This window comes from Etheostoma spectabile, chromosome 13 (assembly GCF_008692095.1).
Source record: "Etheostoma spectabile isolate EspeVRDwgs_2016 chromosome 13, UIUC_Espe_1.0, whole genome shotgun sequence".
Taxonomy (NCBI): domain Eukaryota; kingdom Metazoa; phylum Chordata; class Actinopteri; order Perciformes; family Percidae; genus Etheostoma; species Etheostoma spectabile.
Genome location: NC_045745.1, coordinates 11354944 through 11365633, shown reverse-complemented (window position 1 = coordinate 11365633; position 10690 = coordinate 11354944). Strand labels below are relative to the sequence as shown.

General features: G+C 41.1%; 1 protein-coding gene across 3 annotated transcripts; it reads left to right on the top strand.

Annotated features, from left to right (window-relative positions):
• Nucleotides 1-2475: 2475 nt before the first annotated feature.
• On the top strand, nt 2476-10338 carry orai2 (ORAI calcium release-activated calcium modulator 2). 3 transcript variants are annotated; one of them, XR_004334594.1, is made up of 4 exons: nt 2476-2862; nt 5706-5941; nt 6994-8480; nt 8671-10338. XR_004334594.1 is itself a non-coding variant. In XM_032533204.1 (3 exons), exons 2-3 carry the CDS (start codon nt 5711-5713, stop codon nt 7579-7581), a joined length of 819 nt encoding a protein of 272 aa, XP_032389095.1. In that variant the 5' UTR covers nt 2476-2862; nt 5706-5710; the 3' UTR covers nt 7582-10338. The 3 variants fall into 3 exon arrangements, 1 of the variants encoding a protein (XP_032389095.1); XR_004334595.1 differs by having other exon boundaries at nt 6994-8487; XM_032533204.1 differs by having other exon boundaries at nt 6994-10338.
• The last annotated feature ends 352 nt before the right edge of the window (nt 10339-10690 follow it).

The window sequence follows — 10690 nt, the reverse complement described above, 5'->3', positions numbered from 1 at the left end:
AGGAGGGCATCGCCATTATGGACGAGGCCGTCATCCCCTGCCTTCACCTGATGAGTCGGGACTCTGCTTTATCCCATGAGGACCGGGACGCCATGGAGAGCATCCGCAGCCACTGGTGCTGCTGCCTGGGCCAGGACATGGATGGTAAAATAAGTTGAATTAGGGCTGGGTTATATATCGAGATTATATCAAAATTGTGGTATGAGACTGGATATTGTCTTAAATTTTTGATTATTGTAATATTGCAATATGGCATGAGTGGTGATTTCCTGGTTTTAAAGGCTACATTACGGTTGATAAAAGTGATGTCATTTTCTGAACAAACCAGGCTGTTCTATTATTTGCCTTTACCCCCTTAGTCATTATATCCACATTATTAACAATAGCCAACCCTACAATATCGTCACAATATCAACATTGTTGTATTTGGTCAAGTATATTGTGATATTAGATTTTCTCCATATCGCCCTGCTCTAAGTTTAATTAAGACATATGCATATCTTATGAAAATCCTCTAATTGTTGTCAAAGTGTTCCAACCCTGATGGCACCAATTTTCAAAGTTAATTTAATCACAATAATTAAGATACTGGAGCAATAATACTAGAGCAGTAAAATTGAGACATACACCGATACTAACACTAACAAACATTGAACTAAAATGCTAAAAACTAACCCCCCCACTTCTACGGCTCTTCCTTTGTTTTCAGACTCATTGCAGGTGAAGCTGGGGGAGTTTCTGCCCCGGGTTCTGGACGGATCAGCTGAGACAGTAGTTCTTAAAGACCCACCCAAAGTCCATGTCAGCCAGGCCCACGACCTGTGCAGTCGCCTGGCCGCTGTCATGGAGTCCATCCACAGCACCTCGATAGTAATTGTTAAGTAACGCCCTGAATGAACCCCCAACAACCTCCTTGAAGTGTGCGTCTGACCTACAAGCAACTTGGCCAATAGCTCCTTCTGTGCTGACAGACTGTGGGGATGAGACAGCGTGTAGTTTTCAACAAGCCAAATCATGTATTTCATTTTTCGGCTGGTTTACTACTGCACATGCATATCATTTTGATGGTTTAACATAGAAAGCTGTAAGCTGTATTTAGGGGTAGATAGATATGGGATTGGGCAGGGTTGTCAGCACATGAATACATGCTCATTACAACAATTACCATGTCACCCAGAAGCTTCTGGAAAAGCTTCCATTATATACCCTCTGTTCTGCCTGCCCACCAGCATCAGCAACCCCCAGTTTGCTGAAAAAATACTAACAGTGTTTAAGAATCATATTGGCCCCTAAGCAGCAGCAGGTTATGCAAAAGGGGCCCAAACGGTAGCAGCCCACTGTTAAAAAAGAAAGGTTCTTCCATGACACGCAAAACAATAGTTTTTGGGTTTACCAGATATCAATTTACATCTAAAAACATGTTTTAGAACTTCTGCCTCCAAATCTCTTTGACTTTGAGTACACCCTCTTGGTACCATCTCAAAAGAGAAGGCCAGTTCTGGTACAAGTGGCTCAGATCTTTTTCCTAAAAACTGTAGAGAGACTGTAAAGGTTTTCAAGCTGGAACCAGATTATTGTCAACCAAACAATTTTTAATTTAACCAACCCGCGGAACAAACGTCATCAGTAGGAAAACAGGGAAGCTATAACCTACAATTCCTACTCTGAATATGTTTTATTGGCTGGCAAACGCGTTAACTTGAAAACTGGAAACAATTGACTGTCCCTCAAACTCTGCAGGAAGTGACTGACTGGATTGGTAGGATTTGTTGTTTTGTTGCTAAGCAGTGTGACTGCACAAAAGGCCTTTATACTGGGCTAAAAGAAAAAAACTAGATTTGTACTGCACAGTAACAAATGCTTTGTTAAATGTATGTTTTATATGACTTTGTATTTTTCCAAAACTGGAAATTTAACATGTATGTGAAGCTAGAAAAAAAGATAGATAGACACAGTACATGCATAAACATATTAATGGTGTCCGACATGCAACAAAGTATCATGAATGAATCCCCTAAATCAGGATTTGGAGCTACTCTAACAGCCAGTTCTGGCTGCTTTTTCATGTGTACTCTGTGATGATACTCAATAAATGTTTTAGTTACTCTGTGTACCTCTTTCTCAATGACTGTCTTCATTTGTGTAGTAGAAGTAATAGTTTGCCAGTAACTGTCCAGCTGTTATGAGAAATAAAAAATAAAAAAGAATTATAGATTTGTTTGCTGAAAAAAAGATTTACACCTTTTGTAGGAACTAATAAATTCAGAGGAGATCAATTATTAAGAGACAAACCAATGGGTTTGTTTGAACTTTTAATGAGATTAGTTGATATTAAAAGAAACAACACAGACCATGAGTAATTCTATTGGCACTTGCTTATTTATTTATTTTTAATGGTACCAAAACTGACCTTAAACTACATACACATACAGTACACTGTGGTGCACTAATGCACACTATCCCTACAACACAAAGAATAATTATTTGTGCTTTTATTTTGAAAGCAACACGCCCAACCGGAAGCCGTCCTTTAACACCTTTAGTTTTCCTGCCTCGGGAGTCTTCTGTGAGCGGCACGGAAACATAGAAGCCCGGTGTCCGGTAAATTTACCTGAAACTGAGGAAAGCCAGCACCCAGGGACGCTTAATATGACGGCGAGGAGTAACGTTACCGACCGTGTGTCGACTGCTGGAAGCTGAACGAAGAGTAGACAACCGCATCCGAAGAGCGGAAGTTGTTGAACCGACCAAAACACTCCGAGTGGACACGACGGTTTCCATTTATTGTCTCGTGCAGTGTGCAGAGAAGACCTTCTTGGAGTTTAGGAGTTTGAATAACTAAACAGGCACCTCGGCAGACCGGTAAGATGGAAGAAGTAGTCACCGTTACACAACAGAGGAGCGAATTCAGATTAGAAACCGTGTTTATTTGTAAGCTAAGTTAGCTAACGTTACAGGAGTCTCTGTCTTATGCTGAATAGAGTTAACGTTACACCTTAACTTACTGCTTATAAACATGATAAGTGGAGTAAATGTGCGTGAGTAAATGTCTCATTTATGCACTAGAATCTTTTACAATATTGTTAGCACTTCGGCATGGCAGGAACGTTGATTAAACGGGCTCTACTCGACAAACACATATGTAATATACAGTCTGTGGTTGATAGCTGGTCCGACCGCGCGTGCATGTGGCCGTGCAAAAACGTAGGTATTTCACACATTAGGGAACGATCTCTGAGAGTCGTGTGGACGCAATCCCATCCCGCTGTTAGCTTTTATTCCCGTGTTTTGAGTACAGCTCCTTTTTAATAATTGCAAACTAGCTTTCTGTTAGCAGAGCTCGGTAAACGGATCCGGCTAACTCACCACTTGTCTAAATATATATAGAGGCGTAAAGATGCACTCATCTGCTGAAGTGTTACCACTGGGAAATCACGGGATCGCCTGTTGAACGGTGCTTTCCTATAAGTTAGGTGGTGTACGTCCTGCACTTTTACCACTTTGCATTTAGATTCACAGCTGTTTTTGAAGTTGTGACCACAATCCAACTTTGTACTTCCAGTTTATTTTGAAAGCTGCGCTACCAATAGCCAAATACAGTTACAAGACCAAAAAAAAGGGACACTAAGTATTTCCTCTTCTGGTTTCTGCCGATGTCACCTTATATGTAATGTGCAAGTTTGTACAAACCCGAAAAACCAGTGGTTTGTGTTTGCAAAGTATGTGTGGTTAGTGGAGATGAACAGGAAGCGGGGCAGCTGAGCTCAAATGTCAGAGCTTCACATACCCAGTAGTGGCCAAACTTAAAGTCCCTAAAACTCATCCTTCCAAAACTATGGGCATTAATATACGGGTATAGCAGCCTCTCTAGTCTTATTCTCTACTTCTTTACTTTTGGAACCTGGCTGCAGGGATTTGCTCCCTTTCTGCCACAGAAGCGTAGATTGTCCACTGATGTTGGGCAATAGATACTGGCTCTCAGTCCAGTTCCAGCTCATCCCCCAAAGTGTTGGATGGCGTTGGGGTTAGGGCTCTGCTCAGGTCAGTCAAAACTGAGAATACAACATTAACTTATGAACCTTGGATTGACCTTCTTCAGCCTGCTCCCAACACTCTTTTGTAGTATTAAAACACCATTGTATGCTTTGACAGTGAGTAAATTCAGCAGAGCTGTGTTGCACAATTAAAAACTAATCTCGGTTTAGTAAATCCAAGTGTATTGATGTAAACCAAAATTAAATAGTCTAATGTGCTGTTTGGACCTATTGAGTAGGCTATACAATGTGTGTGTGTTCATTGTTTGCTAGCTAGCTAAAAAGTCATTTAGTGTGTATACAGATTAGTTGTCGGTGAATAGATGCTACAACTCATTAAAGTGAAGCCAAAGTGGAAGTGCCTCATATCTGCATTCTGTCTCATTTCCAGCAGACTCCTGTGGCTCTAAAAAGACGTTTGTTTCTATAGACGTCTGTGGGAACATGACTTGATTTATGTCCAAAGAAAACATTTTTCCTAATAAGTTTATGGTCTCAATGGCTAGTTTGCTCAAGTCTTCTTTGGTACAGCATAATGTTAATTTAGTAAATTATGGTTCCATTCATTTTAAAACAGACGATAAAGCAGAGTTTCTTCAGGGTGTGGCTCCTATCTATCTATCTATCTATCTATCTATCTATCTATCTATCTATCTATCTATATATATATATATATATATATATATATATATATATATATATATATATATATCTTCCAGTGTTGGGAGTAACGGGTTACAAAAGTAACTCAAGTACGGTAATGTATTTCACTTTGCTGTGACGCAGTAATATATTATACCTGTTGACAGATATAAACATGTCAGGGATTAATGTTTAGGCTTGCTACATGTTAATACCATTGCATTTTATCAAGTGACTAGTAAGGTGGAAAGTAACTATGCCGTACTTTACTACAACTGTAAGTTATTTTTAATTGAGTATTTTTCATTTTCTCCTACTTGCCTATTGTGCGTTTCACTTCTCTATTGTTATAGCTTTAGTTACTTTGCATATTCATATTATACAACAATATTATGAATAATCTGTGATGTATTAAAGTGGATAAAGATGATCCTGTGGTAAAATTCACAAGTTAGCTGACAAGTCAAACTTCCACTGTTATTTGGTGGAAGTAAATTAAAAGTGATGCAAAAGTAGTGCAAAGCATTAAAATTCAGAAACATTAATATTGTAATATAACTTATTACTCTCAAATGACAGTAACAAGTAATCCATGTAACTTGTCCAACTGTGTGTGTGTGTGTGTGTGTGTGTGTGTGTGTGTTATATATACGTAGCACAAAAAGTAAGGAAATTTGATGGCGGTACAACAGGAACCATAATGAGAATAATAAAGCATCAGTCCAAATAAAGGTAGTTTAAAAAAAAAAAAAAGAAACTGTAACAATTTAATATACATAATATACAAAAGGAAGGAAATTTGTGTTTGGTAGATAATTTCTCTGTGGTAACAATGATTTTTGGCATTCAATCTTATACTGTTGGAAAGCCTGTTTAGTTCCCTTACATTTATCGCACTCTGATATACGTAACATAGACAGTTAAAGTGATAACTTTAAAAATAAAAATAAATGACGGTTGTTGTTGTTTTTTAATTAAATTGCAGTTCCTTGTGTTGGCATGTCCATCTCTCCCCTTTATACCCACCAGGTGCTATGAGCAGTGAGCTGAACGTGCCGATGGGTTCTCCGGCCCCAGGGGTCTCAGAGCGGGCTTCAGGCAGCGGGGGGATGGACTACAGGGACTGGGTGAGACGCAGTTACCTGGAGCTGGTCAGCTCCAACCACCACTCGGTGCAGGCCCTGTCCTGGAGGAAACTCTACCTGAGCCGGGCCAAGCTGAAGGCCTCTAGCAGGACCTCTGCACTGCTCTCTGGCTTCGCAATGGTCAGTTAGATCCAACTTTAGCAGCTTCAGTGTAAAGGACATGACTGCATGTTTTTCATGTTTCATCCATCAGGTTTTCATTCATTTCTGTTATATTCTCACTCTTTCATGTTATTAGGTATAACAATCATAACCCGGACTACGGTGGAATACTAACCATTTATTAGCTCGACAGCTTGTCTTTACAGCAGCATTGCTCACACCAACCACATAAGCTAAAGTTACCCACAATCCATCCAGTGTATCTCATCTACAGATCTGACAGTAGCCAAAAATACACAACAGTTTCAATATCAAAAATCTTGCTTAACCACGTCACATGGAAGCACAGCTGTCGGCAGGAACTAGTCTTCAGTTTTTAGCTTGTTCTCCAAAGATTTCAGTGTTGGCTGCTGAAGAGCTGCCTTAAAGCTTATAGTTTGTCTTTTGGATTTAAGTTACCAGTAAATCTCTGTCTGCCTGTCTGTCTGTCTGTTCTATAAAATGTCAGAAAATGGTGAACAATGTCAATCAGTGTTTCCCAAATCCCAAGACGACGTCCTCAAATGTATTGTATTGTCCGCAACTCAAATCTATTCAGTTTACTGTCATAGAGGAGTGAAGAAACTAGAATATATTCACATTTAATGTAGCTGTTTGTAACTTTCAGTTTGTGTTGATTCTAGCGGCCGCTTTGGATAAAAGTATAATGCATTTTTTCAGCTCTAATTCACATGTCAAGGTCTCAAGATGTTGATATGAGCGGGATTGAGATGGCGTTCAGGACATCAGAAGAGTTAGAAAATGACTGGGTTAGTCTCCGTGCTCTGTATCTTAGTCTGAGCCTTATCCTGTCGTGACATAAACATCAATACAGAGCTGGCAATATATCGATATTGTGATATGAGACTAAATATCGTGATATCAAATATATGAGACTAGATATCGTGATATGAGACTAGATATTGTCTTAGATTTTCAAGATGTTAAAAAATGTTGGGATATTTCATTATCTCCATATCGCCCAGTCCTATAGTAACCTGGTTATCCGCTTCCCTGTCAACATGTCGTAGGTGGCCATGGTGGAGGTGCAGCTGGAGATGCAGTACAGCTACCCTCCTGTGCTCCTCATTGCCTTCAGCGTGTGCACCACCGTGCTGGTGGCGGTGCACCTCTTCGCCCTGTTGATCAGCACCTGCATCCTGCCCAACGTGGAGGCCGTCAGCAACATCCACAACCTCAACTCGGTCAGCGAGTCACCCCACGAGCGCATGCACTACTTCATTGAGCTGGCCTGGGGCTTCTCCACGGCCCTGGGCATCCTGTTGTTTTTAGCCGAGGTGGTGCTCCTCTGCTGGATCAAGTTCCTGCCTGTAGACTCCAGCGGGGTCAAAAGGGTAACCGCCTGCTGCACCACAACGGTCACCGCTGGCGCCAAGCCTACGACACCCCCAACTGTATCACAGAACAGCGGCTGGCAGGCTGCGCTGGCATCCACCATCATCATGGTCCCAGTGGGGGTGATTTTTGTGGTGTTTGCCGTTCACTTCTACCGCTCTCTGGTGGGCCACAAGACGGAGCGTCACCACCAGGAGATCGAGGAACTGCACAAGATAAAGGTACAGCTAGACGGCCACGAGCGAGGCCTTCAGACTGTGTGAAAACATGAGTGCAGCCTTCAGGACGTCCCTCTGTGTGTCATTATGTATCTCGTCTCTGACAGTTGTCCTGGTCATTGTTAATGCCTTGCTGGTAGGCAGTGGGCTTAAAAGCTCCTCACTTTGCAGCACAGACAGCCAGTACACGTCAGAGTGCTACTTTATTCTTAAGATGCGTTGTAGGACCTTGTGTCTGTTTTAGATCTGTTCTATGTCTCGCTCAAGGATAATGTAAAAGGTTTACAGAAAAAGGGCTATTATTTTCTGTGTGCCATTTTTCTTTTTTTGTGCCATGTCTATTTTATCATGGTTGGGTGTGGTGACGAAAGCGGGTTCCATTTTGGATCTGGTTCCATCTTGGCAAAATACCTGGATTCACTGTGAGGCTAACAAATCTCTTATTGGATCTTAGATCTCCCCTCACGCCTCGCCAGCAAAGAGCTGCCATCATTCTCGACAGAGGAAATAGTAAATGCCATAAATATCTTGTCATAATGCCAAAATATGTAACTTGACTGATTATTGTGATCACTGTAAGCTGGTTTCTGTGCTCAGCCAAAGATTTGTTTGTTAAAGAAAGAAGAACAGGATTCAGGCTCAGAAGCTGATTACAGATCTGATACTTTGAGATTTAGTTATTTATAAATCTAGTTCTTTGCAAATGTTTAATGCTAAATGGACTCAATAAGAGATTTTAACCCCAACCCTGATCCATAGTGAGTGCAGGTCTCACTGTTTCAACTAAACCTTCAACTCAGTCTGGATTATATTATTCATAAAACTGAGCTTGTTGTTTTCACTGTAAAGTGTCATGCATCACAGTGCAAGACGCTTGGTCTATGGTCGACTGATTGAGGGCTTCTGTAAAGTCTTAAAATGTTTTGCATTGAAAGTCTTGGGAGGTCTTGTGTTTTTGTTATTTATTTTTTCGGGCATTTTAGGCCTTTTAATTCTACAGGACCGATGAAGACATGAAAGAGGGAATGACGTGGAGGAAAAGGCGGAGCCGAACTCACGGCTGCCGCGTCGAGGAGTAAACCTCTGTATATGTGCGCCTGCTCTACCAGCTGAACTATCCCGGCCACCCGGGAGGTCTGTGTTTTTACATCCAACATCCCAGACAAGCCCAAACATCATTTTCCTCCTTCAGAAAGCTTTTATTGTCTTTGTTAAGACCATGGCGGCTGTGTAAAAGGTGTCAAGCCAATCGATTCTGCAAACCGATGCTGCTCAAAGTTCTTGTATATGAATGTGTTACTGTCCAAATATAGTTCTGCCTTACAGAGTGATTGCCTTTTATGAACTGCTGTTTTGCTAAAGGTCATAAACCCAAGCAGATATTTTTTGCTGGAAATGTAGTTGAGACAAAGCTTAAACCAATGAAGTTTACAGGTGGAGTCTGCGATTCTGGAGATAGATTTTTGAACTCAACACCCACATAAATGCCAAGGAACTATAGGTTTCCTTAAGAAACAACTTCCCGTCAGTGCTCCTTTTTTACGGCCCTCTTGCTCCCTCTGCTTTTCCCTTTACACATCCATGGCCATTCCCCTGTCCTGTGCACAAGCACGCTGGAATAGTGTTGTGTGGCTCAGACTGAACCACTTTGTTCGTTCCCCATTTACAGAGCCAGGGCTGTACATGAACACCGGACATTGCACATACAGTACAGACCATGAGGAAATACTCACTGAATTTGACAAAAAGTGTATTTGATTAGAATTGCAGACCCAACCCTTAATTGTTCAGTTGGATTTGGATGGAAGTGAGAACAGTCACAGAGTACATGTTGTGACCTTCAGTTTATGAAGTAAATACTGGAGAGCTTTCAGTAAGTGTGGGTTAAAGGCTCCGACTCACCAACCCGATTATCGGCCGTCGGACTATCTGGCGAGGTCGGTGACTCGAGTCGGTCGGAGGAGCCGTTCACTGTTAAAACACTTACTGGAAATGACGAGCAGGATGAGCGTGACAAGCACCTCAAAATCTGATGAAATTCTTTCAAACTGTTTTTTTGAGGTCAGACAGATTCAGCAACATTTAACATTTAAAGATGTTCTCATTTAAAGTGAGAAATAGGCCATACAGGCCTATTTCTCACTTTAAATGTTTTCAGAAACACGTTTCGGTAAACTAATTGATTAAAATACGAGATCGTATTCCGAACGAGACGCCATTATGGTCGGTTTTGAAATTCGGGAGAAGCCAGACCCTCTTGATGCGTTCATTTACGGTTTTTATTTTTTGACTGACAATGCAGATTAGCGCCGCCTGCTGTTAAGGAGGCTTGCGTCTCGTGAACGCGCAGAACGTATGCTTAAGTCGCCGTAGCTTCGGTGTGTTCCGAGGCACTGTTTGGACCGACGGGGGCCGAATGATCAGTCCGGCTGCCTTTTCTGCCGTCAGTCGGTCTTCGGGTTGGTGTGTCAGAGCCTTTACACTCACCAGTCTACTTCTTTGGATGAGGACCGAGCATGTTACTGTGTTTAAAAAAAGAAAATGTACCAATCACATTCCAAAAAAAATGACTGACCAAAGTGTTGCTCAGTTTGTTGATTCTCAGAAGAGACAGAAGTGCACTTGTAGTTGTACAGTGAGCGAGTGTCTGGGTTCTTGTCAGAGAACATCTTGCTTTGTCTTGTGTTTCTTGCATTTGTGCTTCTTAAATGATGACTACAGAGGTCATGGAGACCTGAGTTTGAAGAAAAAATGTACAACCTGCCACAGACTTCTATAATAAAAAAACAACGTTAAAGTTCTCATTGTCTCTTGTGTGTGTCTATCCAGTCTCAGTGATTCAGTGCAGGATAAATATGTTTGCATTAGGTGTTGTGAAGCTAGACATATCCCCTTTGCCAAGAATAATGACTTAATATGATTAAAGTCATAGTATAGTGAGTATATAAAAAATGGTGTATTATAGTATGTTGAAAAAAGTCGTAAAAAGGTCATAGTATAGTATGTTGAAAAGTAATAAAAAATAATAGTAGTGAAGGTAAAAAAAAACCCATAAAAAGTCATAGTATTGTTAGTATATGAAAAAAAAGTCATAGTATGTCAAAAATCATGAAAAGGTCACAGCATAGTGCAGACCTGGGCATCTTACGGCCCG

What these genes read in the sequence shown, in the direction of transcription:
- orai2 (XM_032533204.1), top strand. Translation starts at nt 5,711, where the DNA reads ATGAGCAGTGAGCTGAACGTGCCGATGGGTTCTCCGGCCCCAGGGGTC. An exon ending in TGCTCTCTGGCTTCGCAATG is followed by an intron (nt 5,942 to 6,993) that starts GTCAGTTAGATC and finishes AACATGTCGTAG; the next exon opens with GTGGCCATGGTGGAGGTGCA.